General features: G+C 37.9%; 1 protein-coding gene across 4 annotated transcripts; it reads right to left on the bottom strand.

Moving 5' to 3' along the window:
* Positions 1–9622: 9622 nt before the first annotated feature.
* On the bottom strand, positions 9623–14470 carry LOC110094258 (FT-interacting protein 3). 4 transcript variants are annotated; one of them, XM_020819453.2, is made up of 2 exons: positions 14361–14470; positions 9623–12876 (listed from the first exon to the last, which is right to left on the bottom strand). In XM_020819453.2, exon 2 carries the CDS (start codon positions 12814–12816, stop codon positions 9847–9849), a length of 2970 nt encoding a protein of 989 aa, XP_020675112.1. In that variant the 5' UTR covers positions 12817–12876; positions 14361–14470; the 3' UTR covers positions 9623–9846. The 4 variants fall into 4 exon arrangements, with proteins under 4 accessions (XP_020675112.1, XP_028553129.1, XP_028553128.1 ...); XM_028697296.1 differs by lacking the exon at positions 14361–14470 and adding an exon at positions 14143–14281 and having other exon boundaries at positions 9623–12878; XM_028697295.1 differs by lacking the exon at positions 14361–14470 and adding an exon at positions 13315–14127.
* Positions 14471–14911: the final 441 nt, after the last annotated feature.

Raw genomic sequence — 14911 nt, 5'->3', positions numbered from 1 at the left:
TCTCACTCACCAAATCACTGAACCCGATCCCACTTCTTACACTCAAGCCATCAAAACTGAACATTGGCGCATGGCTATGTCCCAAGAATTTCAAGCTTTATAATCCCAAGGCACTTGGGAACTGGTTCCGTCTCAACCACATCAGCATGTTCTAGGGTGTAAGTGGATGTATCGCACCAAATTTAATTTGAATGGCATGATTTCGCGGTATAAAACTCGTCTAGTAGCATTGGGCTACAATCAAGAATATGGTATTGATTATACGGACACTTTTAGCCCGGTGGCAAAAATACCTACTTTTCATGTTATGATAGTTCTTGCTTTACATCACAAATGGCCAATACATAAATTAGATGTATCAAATGCGTTCTTACATGGTAAGTTAACAGAAGAAGTATTCATGAAACAACCACCAGTGTTCACTGATGCAAATCATACTACACATGTTTGCAAATTGAAGAAAGCATTGTATGGGCTCAAGCAAGCTCCACGACAATGGTTTGAGACACTCACAGAATTTCTACATCAATGTGAGTTCACTGCTAGTCACTCTGACCCATCGTTACTTATATATAAAAAGGATCAGTCTAAAATTTATGTTTTAATTTATGTTGATGACATTATTCTAACGGGTAACAATGTTCTTGCCATCAACCAATTACTGGACAAACTACATCAACGGTTTAACATGAGGAACCTGGGATCTCTTACCCAATTCTTAGGACTTACAGCGGAGACTACAGCTTCCGGATTACTATTGCATCAGTCACGGTATACCACAGAGATACTAGCCAGAGCTGGGATGCTAAACTGCAAAGCCGTGGCCTCCCCGATCACAGTCAAGACTAGCTCCGAAACCAAAACAACAGTTTTTTCAAATCCCACACTATACCGGCGGTTGGTTGGAGCTTTACAGTACCTTACACTTACACGTCCGGATCTCACGTTTGCTGTCAATAAAGCATGTCAACACATGCATCAACCCACTAATTCCCACTTTGATGCTCTCAAAAGAATTTTAAGGTACATACGAGGCACTACTCAGGTTGGGATAACTCTCTCAGGATCGTCTCTAACTCTACGATCTTATTCCGACTCGGACTGGGCGGGAGACCAACACGATCGCAAATCTACAATAGGTTATTGCAATTTTTTAGGAGACACGCTTATCTCTTGGAGTGTTAAAAAGCAATCCACCATTGCTCGTTCCTCAACTGAAGCCAAATATCGGGCCATTGCCTCTGCCACTACAGAAATTAACTGGCTTCGTCGTCTCCTACAAGAATTAGACATAACACAAAACGTACCTACTATTCTATATTGTGACAACACGTCTGCTATAGCTTTAGCTAACAACCCGGTTTATCATGCCCGCACAAAGCACATAGAAATTGATTGTCATTTCATAAATGAATGCATCAAGAATCAAAGTATTCAAGTTCACCACATCTCCTCCAAAGATCAATTAGCAGATTTGTTTACCAAAGCTCTACCGTTATCAAGATTCAAATTCCTCATCTCCAAGCTGATAACTCCTTTCGACTCATCAGCTTGCAAAGGGATATTAAAGACTCAACATCCAGATGCTTCCAAATCAAGAAAGGACGATTCTTAAAACGTTATTACAACGTGTACATTTTCTATTTGTTGATTACTGTAATGTAAGCCTATATATACGGCTATGTGGTGTAATGTTTAGGTAGATTGAAATGAATAGTTTTTTATTTTCTTCTCTGTTCTCTAGAATTCCTGTTAGCTTTACCGCCTAAACAGGTCTTCAACAAGGAGTCTCCATTTCTATGAGAAGCATACTCCTAAAGCAACTTGACATCACCTCAAGTACAAGTCATTAATAAATAAGGCACTTAAATACTTTAATATAGTTGAAATGGGCCCATTTTGGTTTCTAACAGCCCGATAAACAAAACATTTTGATCTTTCACCACCTCCTTGAGGTAGAGAGAAGCCTTCTTTTTTTTTTGGCTCCTTTACAATTCCAAATCAAAATGGAATTCATTGATGGATTAGTGGGGAAGATTTCTCCTCCTTCTCCTTAACATTATTATCCGTTTTCCTGTTTCTAGTCTTCAAATTGATGGGTCCTAGGCCTTTCAACTGTTTCATGCCTTTCTTTTTAAAAGTTGAAGAGCTATCTTCAATTGATCTGGTTCCATCCTTATTAGGATCTGTAGCTTTCGGCAAACTCTTCTGGGTTGTAATTTCCTCTTGAAATTGAATTACTGGAGTGATATTTTCTACCAATATCTCCCCTTCTTCAGCCAAAGTTCCCAAAGCATCAAATTTGTTTTTGAAAGAAGGAATTCCTTCAGCACTTCCAGCAGCAACCACCTCTTCTATCTTTCTCTGGCTGATCAATTCAGCACAGCTCCAACCTTCTTCAGAATGCACTTCTTTCTTCCCACCTTTAGCAATAGGAATTTGAATTGTGCCATCAGTAATGACTTGCTCCAGCATATTATTTCCAGCAACTTCTTCAATACTGTTATTGATAACAGCATTTGACTCTTCCTCCAAATTTGATTTACATAATCTGTCTTCTCCTTTATTAGAAGCTGTTCTCAGAGCTTTCAAAAAAAAGTACCCATATAAGGGGAAAAACTACTTCTTCAAACAAGTGATTTTAAAGACCCATGCATGCATTTCTTAGTGTGGTGGATGATGAAGACTACGGCCGCCCATGACACCGACCATGCATGTTTTTCTTGATATGACGGGCATGCTATGACTCTTGGTCTTTCCCCTAAATGAGGGAGATGCCGAGAGGCTGCCTGATTTTCCAATGAATAAGGGACCTGCTTTGAACTTAACTAAACAAGTTAAGGACAAAAGGTTGAGCTCAATATGACTTCAAGGGACTTGAACTTGGACTCTAACTTGAACAAATAAAAGAAACTCTAATTCAATTTGAACATTAATTGAACTTATAAATATTAAATTCAAATTTGAATGGACACTTACAGGGGACTTGGACTTGTATGTGAACATCAAACGAGATGAATAAGGATTTTGACATTTGAACTCAAGAAAAGGCTTGGGTTGGACCATAGGAGACTTCATGCAAAAGAATTTAAACCCAAGGAATTTAAGCTTGACACTAAAGAGACTAAATTTAAACTTAAACAAATACAAATGAGCTTAAATGAATATAAAAAATTTGTCTTGAATGATAACAACGGAATTACCATTTCAATTAGAATGCAAAGTTTGAATAAAATGACAATAGCTTAAATTTACAAATTGGAGAAGAAGTTTGGAGCATAAACTTGATTTGAACTTGATGAACAATAAACAAAGGCAAGGAGTTTGCAAGTGGAATTCAACTAGTAAGCAACACGAAAATGGTGAAAGTTCTGGTTTCATTACATAGGGATTTTTGAGTCATGATGATTGATCTGTGATGTTGAAGCTTACTCATCCATAAAGTACAAATCTCTAATTGATGATAATGCTAATGTTGTCTACAAACATGTATGAACCTAATGCAATAAATACTATGACTTCCATCCAAGCCATGATGATCAGAACATTGTGTCTGTAAGGATACTCTCAAAATCAACATAGAAAAAGAGAGTGATGATGAAAAATCAACTATAAATGCAACAAATCCCCCTATAAACCAATGACAGTTATCTTGGGGATGCTGACGATAGTCCCCACAAGCTGCACTGGAAGACATGTGCAGTGGATGCTAAATCATCCCTACAGTCGATAACCACTCAAAATCAGTCAAATATATTAGCCTTCTACAAGCAAGGATAAAACATCTGCAATACATACAAGTTATCTTCGAATACAAATGTGAACACCATATACCATCTGTGGGTAGATGCAAAAAGACTTTAGTAAATGCAGTATCCTGTAGTCAATTTCAGTTCGTGAATGAATACATTTAACTGCCTACATGCAGCAATATCAGATGTACTACAAGGACTAAAGATTGTAGAAAAATGCATAAGGAATATAACAGATGCAAACACACCTATGAGCCCTTGTAAGAGATTTTTCATACATGATAGAAATCTTCCACGAGTAAAATTCCAAAGGACTATAATAAGTTCAAGTCCCTGCGGGTTTTTGTAGAAAATTTATCATACATATAAGTACACCATTTACAAGCAAGTATAAAGGAACATTAGCATATACCAATATTATAAGCAAAAGCAGGAGATTCGTTAGTGCACTACAATATACCTACATAAAGAGATAAGTAGTGCACAACAGTCTACCTGTACAAAGCAGCAAACAACTCAATCCACAAACTGCTATAACATGCCACCAGATCTTCAACCCGTATATAAGCAGATAGAAGGCATGTACGAGCTTCCAAATAGAACACTATATTTAAATGGTGGTCACCCATATAACTTAGCATCATTAAATATCTCAAAATGCCCCCATACTTGCACCGTAATTTATATACACATAGATATACAAAAGGGGTAAATATAATTAAAACTAGCATGTGCCCCGATGAGCGTGTTATGAGAACACATGTGATATTTAAAGATGCTGCATGGATCAATAAATTTGACCTTGATCCTCCTTAGCAGGTAAGTAGGAGATGAAAAGGTTACCCCCAAACACCCGTAAGGGCCATGGCGAGCGTGTTATTGGTACACACATGACGTCTAGGGATGTTATGCGGGTCCATAAATGAATATAGTTTGAGCCCGATCCTTCTATATGGATAGATAGGAGTCGACACAGCTCGAATATCAAAAAGATATACGGTCAGAGTGTCGACCAAAATATCTACTTAATATCTTCATATAAGGCCTTCAAGGCCTCCAACATAGAAAAATCATTAACAAAATTGTGAAGTTAGCAACGAACCTGAATCACTATGGATAGCTTGACAAAGTCGATAAGGTTCAATCCACAAATAGAAATAACCCCCAAACACCCTGATGATGGTCGTGTTGAATACAAATATTAACTAGAGGGCCCATTCCAAATAATTTAAAATGTCATCCCAAATATCCAAAAAATTCCAAATTCAAATATTTAAAATTGAAATTTAATACTATCAAACACTTAAAGTAAAATCCATCCACCCTCTATAACAGTTTATCAGGGTGGATAAATTAAAATTTACTTCGGCTCATATGGAGCTAATGCCTAGTCAAAAATATAACTATGATCTATTCTCAAACAATCTCCTGCCAATAAAGACGTAGTATGTGTCCTCTGACCGGTGTTTAGCTTCCAAATGTTATTACATGATAAACAGTTATGACATGGGGCCATCTAAATTTAGTGGTTTTGACGCCAAATGGCACCACGAGATATCACTTCTGGCCAGAGCTAATACGTTCCTTAGTGGCATAAAATCCTTGATATATGAATCAATAGAATATAATCGATAGGGCACAAAGCCCTCTATTAGCTAAGGTGGATTCACCCTTAGCAAAATATCCACCACAAGTCTATAAGGTCCCATTGGACGAAGTAACCCATGGCTGTCGACAAGGATCCTTCTACCAAGTTGGGTCGACTACCTCCTTTGACTAAATAGACTAGAGACCACGATGACCCGGGATGACAGAACCATGGGATCTTGATCGGATCCATCATCTATTCCCCAACCATCCGCTTTAAGTACAATATGGTGAAATTTCCAGTTTTATATATCAAACTTTTTGCATTTTTAAATACATTAACCCATGTTACTACTATATGCTAGATAACACATACTTCTACATATCTGATTAACAACTAGCCTTAATTGAAAGTTATCTCCTATTATTAGGAGTAATTAACTATAGGGTCTTGCACCTATAGGAAACCAGAACTCAGATCATAAAGTCCTCGCAAAATGAGGGTTAAATCTCTGGGTAGTGTCTTATCTCCAAACCCATCTACCTTCCCAAAATTTACCCCATAACTTAATACCGTTAAAATTTCCCCTAAAGAAAGCAAGCAGGGGAGGTCGGGGTTGAATTTTCGGAGCCCATAATAACATTTTGGGTCTATATTTAAATTCACATGACCCATCCCACCAACAACGTACCTATCATTATTTCTTACAAGAGGGCTAGTATGCTCATTTAATGTTGGATTCCAGTGAATTGTGTTCATTGCACTCACCCTTTCATCTGTATTTGAAAGGAGTCTTTCTCATTTATCGTACGTCGATCTTGATCACTTATAGAGGTACAGAAAACATTTTTGCAAGTTGGTTGACGTCGATTATAAGAATGTCATACATTCATTTTGTATCTCTATGTTTTATTCACAAGCATATTCTTGCATGTCTGTTAATGAGAGATTATTGACTGTAAGAGTTCTATGACATTCACTACCTCTTACTACAGTAGTTTCGGGGGTGTTTGTATGTACTGCAGCTATGTTTCCCTCACTTGTAGATGATATGTTTTGTGAATATCTACATTTATAGAAGATCGACAGTCCTTGCAATATATCTATTATTGCTTCTTGTAGGGATCATTGTATTTTCCTACATGACTTATGTGAACATTATATATTAAATGTCGTCATTCATATGTCGCTTATAGTATTATTTAGGGACTTTGTACATCTGATTGCAAATCAAATTATATATTCCCTCTAATTTTATTGCTTGCAAGGCTAAATATATTCACTTTTAATTTTTATGTCGATTATAAGGCGTTACTACACTCATTGCTTGTCGCTTGTTAGTACTTTCACGTGAACTGCTGTGTGCATAAAGGGTCCTTGATTCTCATCTAAGGCTAAACCATTAATGGATGTTTACATTCATCATTTGCTACATCATGCACATTTGCTTGTGCTATTTGTGAATGTTGATTTGCGATTAGTTGAATTATGCAATTTAATTAAATCCCTTATTCATCATTAATGTGCACAAAGGGTTTTGTTCATCATGAGTCTCTTGTCTGTATGCTTGCATTTGATTTTTATCATTTTATGGTTTCCACTTTTTTATGTTAAATATTAAGCTTGATTTCCTATTTTCAGTGAAGTTCTGTTCCTTGTATTTATAAGTTCTATCCCCTACACCGTCGATTTGCTTAAGTTCAGATTCTCTATTCATTAAAAAATTTGATAGCCTCCCGATATCTCCTCCGTTTAGAAGAAATTTGTGGAGTTAGGCCTTCCCACCACGCTATGCAGAGCATGTATGGTAGGTGTTTGGGAAACACCACGGTTGTGGTTCATCAATCCCACTGCGTTACAAAGAGTGTGTATGGGTCATCAAGTTACATGTTTGGAAATGTAATTTTCCCCCGCTAGCATGACGGTATATACACAAATTCTTAGGTTTGTCCCTGCCACACTACAAAGAGTGTGTAATGGGCCTACCTGCCTTGCCACATGCGCCGCACTGGATTCCCTCCCACCCCACTTCAAAGAGCATATATGGGTGGTGCACTACGAGCGCTGAAAGCTGTATTTGGAGCTTTTGAGTTTTAGGGACATTTATACCTTAACAAGAAGACTGGCAACGATGGTGTCGAGGACATTGGCGGGACACCATCGATGAAAGTCACAAAAAAATTCTTCTCTTTTTTTTTTCCTTCTTTTATTATTTTTTCTCACTTTCTTTACTAAATAATAATAATAATAGAGAGAGAGAGAGAGAGAGAGAGAGAGAGAGAGAGAGAGAGAGAGAGAGATGTTTGGAGGGGATTAGGTTCAACTGTAGCTATGAGGGGGAGTTGCAAGTTGCTGGAACAAAAACATGATGAGTTATTATGTACGGAGACCGAATGCCGTGCAGAGCCTAATGAAAATGCTCACATCACCCCTACTCATCTCAGTACTGCTCGGTACCGATCTCGGTACTAAGCTCGGTATTGCTTTGTACCGGATGATGTGGCTGCACCTGATTGGCTTTTAGAAGGTAAGCTGTGTTGACATACATAATAATTTCTTCTGGAACACAGAGAGTAGTAGGTGGCTAGGTTGATTGAGGGGGTCAGGTAAGTGTATCTGTAGGTTAGACGGTGAATCGAATCACGTAGCTCGGCAGGAAGGTGGGATTGGAGGAATGTGTGTTGGTTGGGATTTGAGGCTTTAGCAAACATTGTTTAGAAAAAAAACAAAGGGATTGATCGGAGGCATTTTGTAGCTCAAGAGGAAGGGATCGGGGTTGTTAGCGGCAAGATGATAACGAGTGATGTCATGGAGTTTGGCTGGAATCGGCAGGGAAGTAGAGAGATTTGAGACTGAGAGGGAAATCGATGCAGAGGTTTGAGAGCTGTGGTATTTGGCACAGGAAAAGGAAAGATTCGGGGCTATATGCGGTATTAAGACGATCAAGATTTACATGAGGTGTTTGTGGATTTCGAGAGAAGGTTGTGGGAAGAGAATTGGATGACTGTGAGGAGGTTTGCTGCAAGTGGAGTTTCAGAATTTTCTTGTGGTTCGAAGCATGGATCTCTTTGAACAACAGAGGGGAAACCAGAGCAAGGGAGCTGCGGCTGTATGGGGATGGTTGTTCGTGTGAGGAGTTTTGCTGTGCAGATCGGTTGGGTCTCTCTACGCGACGTAGAAAGAGAGGAGGGATTTGAAGAGCTCGTGGAGTGAAAAAAACAAAAATGAATGAAGTTCTCGTTTGATTGCCTCTCAACGACGAAGTTGGGCTTGCATGAGATTGAGACGCGGGATTCACGGGAAGCTACCTGAGTTGCTCCGGCAGAGATTTGGATCGGATTTCTAGAAATTTCAGCCCGATCTATGGGATTCTTTGACAGGATATGAGGTAATTTAAGATTTGATTAAATTTATTATTATTATTATTATTATTGAATAATAATAATAATAATAATAATAATAATAATAATAATATCATGGAGGTGACGAGAATGAGGCAAAATTTCCACGCCTCGGGTTATGCATTGTTGCCTCGCGATTTGCACCGATTTCTACAGCCGGATTTCAGTGGGCAATATTATAAATGATTTTGAATAATGTTGGCATTTCGAATGCAACGACGAAATCCACTTCACAATTGGGCATCGTTGGGGCAATATTGTGCATCAATTTTGGGTGTTGGTTGTCAACTTTGACCATTTTAGCTCGATTTGATTGCGAGGGGAATTCGATGCTCTAATTGCAACGGCGAAGTCCGTTTTGCAATCAGAGGTCATTTGACAATTCAAGTGATGCACCGTGCCGATGCACATCGCTTAAATTGCTGATTTCATCTTTCTTTCGCACGCCTTTAGAATATGGGTCAACAAATGCATGTCCAATTAAATTGAGTCAACCTTAGATATTTACTAGACATGTGTATAAACATGATGCAATCATCATAGGTGAGCTAATCGATGGCCCCCAATCATCATCATTATCATAAATTTTATCCTAATCATTCAGAATTTGCTCTATGAATTCTCCACTTTTTAAATTTATTTGTACTTAGTGCTACATGTCATTTTATATTTAATGTAGTTTCAGTCTGAAGTATGCATTTAAATGTTGGACTACATGATAAAAATGGTAAAACTGCCGAAGTATTTAATGTGGTTTCAGTCTGAAGTATGAACCAACTAACTAAACTCAAGAACCATTTGTCGCCAGTAATTCTACAATTGTCAGTATTGCAATTATCTATGGCAATCAAAATTTACTCGGAAATCTCCAAAAACCTCCCAAAAAAACTCGCCAAAATAAGATTGATCTGCATATACTAAATTTGCATAAGAAATTCTTTCATCGGAACTTAACTTGTTCTTGCAATGAAATTCTACAGTTATATGCCACCATAGTTGTTCCAGATCATCTGATGGAAACAACATAGAAAGCCATCAATTTAAATTAGTTTAAGAAAAAAACAGCTAAACTGATAATAGAAGCTTCTTCAATCAAAATTCCATCTCACAACATAGAATCTGTTCTTGCAGGCAATCTCCTGAAGAAGTTTATGGTTGCAGATGGCATTTTATGCCTGAACCTCGGATGTCTCATCATATAAAAACCAGAAACCACAACCAACACTGAGAATGGAGTAACATAAAGAACCATTGCTGTACAAACACAAAACACCAAAAATATAGCCGTTGCTCTTGGATCTCTCCAGTTCAACAACATCTGCAATCTTTCCCCTTGAGTCGCAATATCCCCCACAACTGTCTGTATTCTCCCCGCCACACTCCTCAGCCTGTCATATCTCATCCTTACCAAATCCGGACTTCTGGTAGTAGGAAATGAATCAAATTCCTCATCAAGCTCATCAGGATGCACTGAATCAGCCCGTGAAATCTTTGTGTCCATATGCGGAGGATGGCGTGGCCGGAGTCTATAATTCCACATTCCAATCAGAAAGGAATAAAGGAAAATCGTTGGCACTATAAGCTCAGGGAAGCAAACAAGCATTACAAACAGGATATGAACCAGCACAGTTGTTAAAGGATTTTTCCAGTAACAAACATCACTGAACCATCTTCCAACAGCAATTATTCCAGAGAAAACCGACATGAGCCGAGAGAAGTTGGCTTTGCTTCTCCTCATGCTCCATAGATGTGATTCCACATCTGACATGTACTCTACAACTTCCTTTCTCAATGGTGGTTCCATTCTACTTAGCCTTAAAGCCACAATCTGGACTGCATGGTTGCGAAGAATTTCGAGCTGCATCATGGATATTGGCTGAAGGTAATGTAATTTTGGCAGTAGTGGCTTGGTGTATATTAACATTGTGTTGAGAAGTGATGTTGATGAGAACCTGATTGCTAGATGAAGCTCACCCATTTTCTTCAAGCCAGAGTTATGAAGAACAAGGAGAGGATATGAATGAGTATAAACTCTCCCTGTCTCAAGAGTTGAGAGTCTAATCCTGACTTTGCCAATTCTGGCATCTTTGTTTTCATCACCGCCCTTTTCAAGCTGGGAATTATCAAACACAGCCACTGTGAGAACAGTGGCATTGTCATAAACCTCCCATGTGTATTGCTCGTTGTATCTTGGGCTTAAGTTGTTTAACACAGTGCGAGTTCGAACCCATTTCTGGCCATACTTAGCCACACAGTAAGTGTCACAGCTGCCTTTCCGTTCTCTTGTCTTCATGGGTTGGAGACCATCAGCATTTAGGATTCCGAGCTCAAGTAACCCAATTGATGGCCTCCATAGCTGCTTAGCTGTTGGTCTTAGATCACTGCTGTAATGAGTTGATTCATCAAGCACATGGTAGCCACCATCAAGGCAGATTCTTAAATGAAGTCTGCTGGAAAACTTGTCTTTTTTCTTTTCCTTGTCTTCTTCAGTTACACCATGCTTATCCAGAATGTACCACTTTGTGTCAATTTCTCTATTATCCCAACGCTTCTCTACAGTGGCAAGTGGTATTTGAACTCGACCAATGATTTCTTCTTTGTTTGAAGCAACACGATCAAATACTGTGAGAAGCAAGGTTTCTTCAAATGGCTCTGCAGCAACAAACATGAATTCCTCATTCCATAAAGGGCTCATAGTCCTTGCCTGGATTGGCTTGGTTTTGAAAACCTGAGTTCCAATCTGACACCTCACGAACACTTCTGGAAACCTTGTTTTGTCAGCTATTATGATGTCCTGTGCTTCAATGATATTAACTCTGACATACCAAAGCCTTGGTGAATGATAAACCTTTGATCTAATCTGTGAATTGAGTAAAGAACCAGTTGGTCCTGCCGTTGAATCTGTATGTGAAGCAATGGAAAAGCACTCATCAGCTTGAGTTCCAATCCATGCTGCTAACATAAGCTCTCCTTTCGCCTTTCCTCCCTTCTCATCAGCCATCCAGTGCCACTCTGGAGCCAATGGACTATCAGGAGGTGCTCGTCGAGGGAGATCCGTAAGATTAAAGGTCACCATTCCAACAAAATCATCTTTGATAACATCCTTGTCTTTAACCAAAACTTCAAGGACTGAAGATTGAAGCCGCTCGATGGGAAAGGCGAAAACTTCATCCCACTCTGGGTTTTGATTCTTCACGAAGTGTCTGGTTCTCGCTCTGTTGTTTCCAAGTCTCAGCTCTACATAGGGATCAAGGCTTCCTGTGATGTCCTTGGATGGTAAATCTCGAGCTTTTACAACCCGAACAAAGAGATACTCAACTTTCTCAACAAGATCATATGTGCTGGTTGGCTTCTCTCCGGGGATCACTCTACCTCCTACAACCTGTCCTCCTCCAAGTATTGGTCTTGTCTCTTTGAGCTGGAACTCAAATGGCTGTTGTGAAGAAGAAGGAGAGAAAAATCTTGCTTGTGTTTGAGGAGCTGACTTCATCTCATCAACTGTGAAAACGGAAGAGTTATGCTGGCTTTCCTCTCTTGGGAGGTGATGGAATGTATTTGTTGAATCTGGTCGGCTTTCTCTATATCTAGAAGTTGAATTTGGAAATGGAATTCCATCTTCAGACTGATAATCTTGAAAGAATTCAGTATCAGGGAGAGGAGTGGAAGACCTCAAAGAGGGATCATCAATTAAAAATGTTTTGAGCCCAAGCTCTCCTTTTGCACTAGAAAACACGTTGTTCTTCTCCAAGGGATAGTAGAGGACAGCCGCATCTGATTGGGGGACAAATGAGGTGCCAGAAATCTGGACCTTACCTATAGCAGTCTTGGATCGAGCGCTTTTGTTTACATGGTAGACAAATGCCTGGAGAGCTAAATTATGGAGGGAAGAGGGATCAGAGATGCTGAAGTAGAACAGCTCATTCCAATAAGGATTGAGGTCGTTCTCTTTGACAGTGGTTCGAAACTTCTGGCCATCAAAATGGAGCTCAACGCAGGGATTACAGGAGCCATGGCCATCCTTTGGATTGAGGTCATGAGCACTGACAACTTCTACTCCCAGCTTAAGATTGCTCATTTAAATTAAATGTTTTTATTCTTTCTGAATAAAGAGTTCTAACTAATGGAAGCAAACCGCCTGAACCAGAAGGAGGAAAAATGAGGTTAGCTGTTACAAAAACTTATATTTTTTAGAGACAAGAACAATGGATGACTTCAATTTAAAATTTCCTATATGGATAACTAATGTATACCCATGGCTATGCAAATAATAGCTAACAATATATCAGTAATTGGTGCCTAAATCAGACTAATAGCTATCTGAAACATTTTAATTAATCCAGGTGCTGTTAATCTATGTATATATAAATTATACAGAGCTTAAAAATTGGCTCTCTGACAAGCAAAATATATATAGTATGCAAAATAAAAAAGTTTCTGTTTGTACTATCAGCTCATGAGTTTCAAAAAAGGATTATATAAACATCTATGCAATCCACAAATGTTTGTCTTGATAAGTTTTAAGCTGAAAAAAAAAAAAAAACTGCAAGCTTGATTATATATCTAAGTAAAATACATTTAAGTAAAGCTCTGTTGCATAACAGTGAAGTTGATCTTCTCAGAAACAATGGTCATACAGGAACATGAAGGTGTTTCTTCTCAATCGCAGGGTTAAAAAATGGTTTGCAGTTAATTAGCTGCCTTCAACCTTGATTGATTCTGCATAAATTGATTAACTATTCATCTGAAAAGCAACTTTTGATTAGTAGAGAATTTAATACAATTAGCCAGCTTAAAATTTTTAATTATAGTCCTTGATCTTTAAAATTACTTCTAATTTCCGATCATGTCTAAGAATTCTTGCTCAGTTCCTTTATACAATACTCTGATAGGAAAAAAGGGTAATTTGACTATTTATAAACCTTGTAAAATAACTCATAAAAAGCACAGCAAATGGAATGATGAAAATTTTGATCAATCCATGATCATAAATTTTATTTAAGCAGCATAAAGTTCCTTAGTCCTTCAAAGGGAATAAGTATACCGTGAAATACAATCGGTAAATTGCTTATGATATGCTTGAATTTTCTTTTTATTTTCAGTTTCTGATGACAAATTTATAAAATTTTCCATTATTTTGCAAGAGACTCTCTCTATAATTCTAAGGATAGCAATCTTTGAAAACATAATGAGCTGCATCTTCCTAACATAAATAAAATTTTCTACAGAAATCACCTCTGAAATGTAAATCAAATACTGTAGCAAATTATCAAACACATAAAAAACAGTCATATCTGAAATTATAAATGCACCGAATCATCATTGCATGATTATTTAAAAAAAGAAAAAGAGTTCTAAGAAAGCGAGAGAGGTGGTTGTGAAGCCTGCAGCTTACCTTCTGCAGACTGCAGAGCAAGAAGAGAACCTAAAGCAAAAACGATTTAGAAGAAACAGACGCAGAGAAAGAGATAAGGGAATCTTCAGAATTGCTTCTGTGGTAGAGAGGAAGGCCAACCTTCCTATCAACATAGACGTGGGAATCATTCCCATCTCCATCAGTCAACATAGATTTTCTTTTGTTTCTCCTTTGCATAATAACTAAATAAATAAATAAATTCTAACCTCTTATCTCTCCTGTGTTCAGTTTCTCTGTCTTCTTCACCTTCTGTTATCCATAATCATTTTTTTTCTAGTTCTAAATTAGTTTAAATGGAGATGAGAAAGAAATGTCTTGCTTTTCTTCTCTTCTTGATCAATCGAAAGTAAACGATAGGATGGGTTGACGGCGACGCGGGAAGAATTAAATCATATAAGCACAATTTCATAAAGCAATTAATAGACAGATTTGTCAATATGAGAGAAAAATCTGCATAAAATAGTGTCTTACGGCCTATCTTATAACTGGCATTTGAATAAGACGTCAATATGATGTGTGTTCCACGTTTGTGGTTAATGAGATTTAGTATTCGGTTCATACTTTGGTATTATAATAATCAGGCTAATTGTGTATTATATTAGGAGACAGTGACATCATTGATTAAAATTGTCTTCAATATGGTCAGGTTATTTCCAAAAAATCATGGGAATAATACTCTATACTATAGAAATAGGGAAAGAGTTCAAAATAGTTTCCCAGACTATTTTTATACGCTCGATGTTATCTAAGAGTATCA

This window comes from Dendrobium catenatum, unplaced genomic scaffold (assembly GCF_001605985.2).
Source record: "Dendrobium catenatum unplaced genomic scaffold, ASM160598v2 fragScaff_scaffold_909, whole genome shotgun sequence".
In the NCBI taxonomy this organism is placed as follows: Eukaryota; Viridiplantae; Streptophyta; class Magnoliopsida; order Asparagales; family Orchidaceae; genus Dendrobium; species Dendrobium catenatum.
This window is presented reverse-complemented; position numbering and strand designations above follow the sequence as displayed.

Coding starts and splice junctions, on each gene's coding strand:
- LOC110094258 (XM_020819453.2), bottom strand. CDS start 12,816: ATGAGCAATCTTAAGCTGGGAGTAGAAGTTGTCAGTGCTCATGACCTC.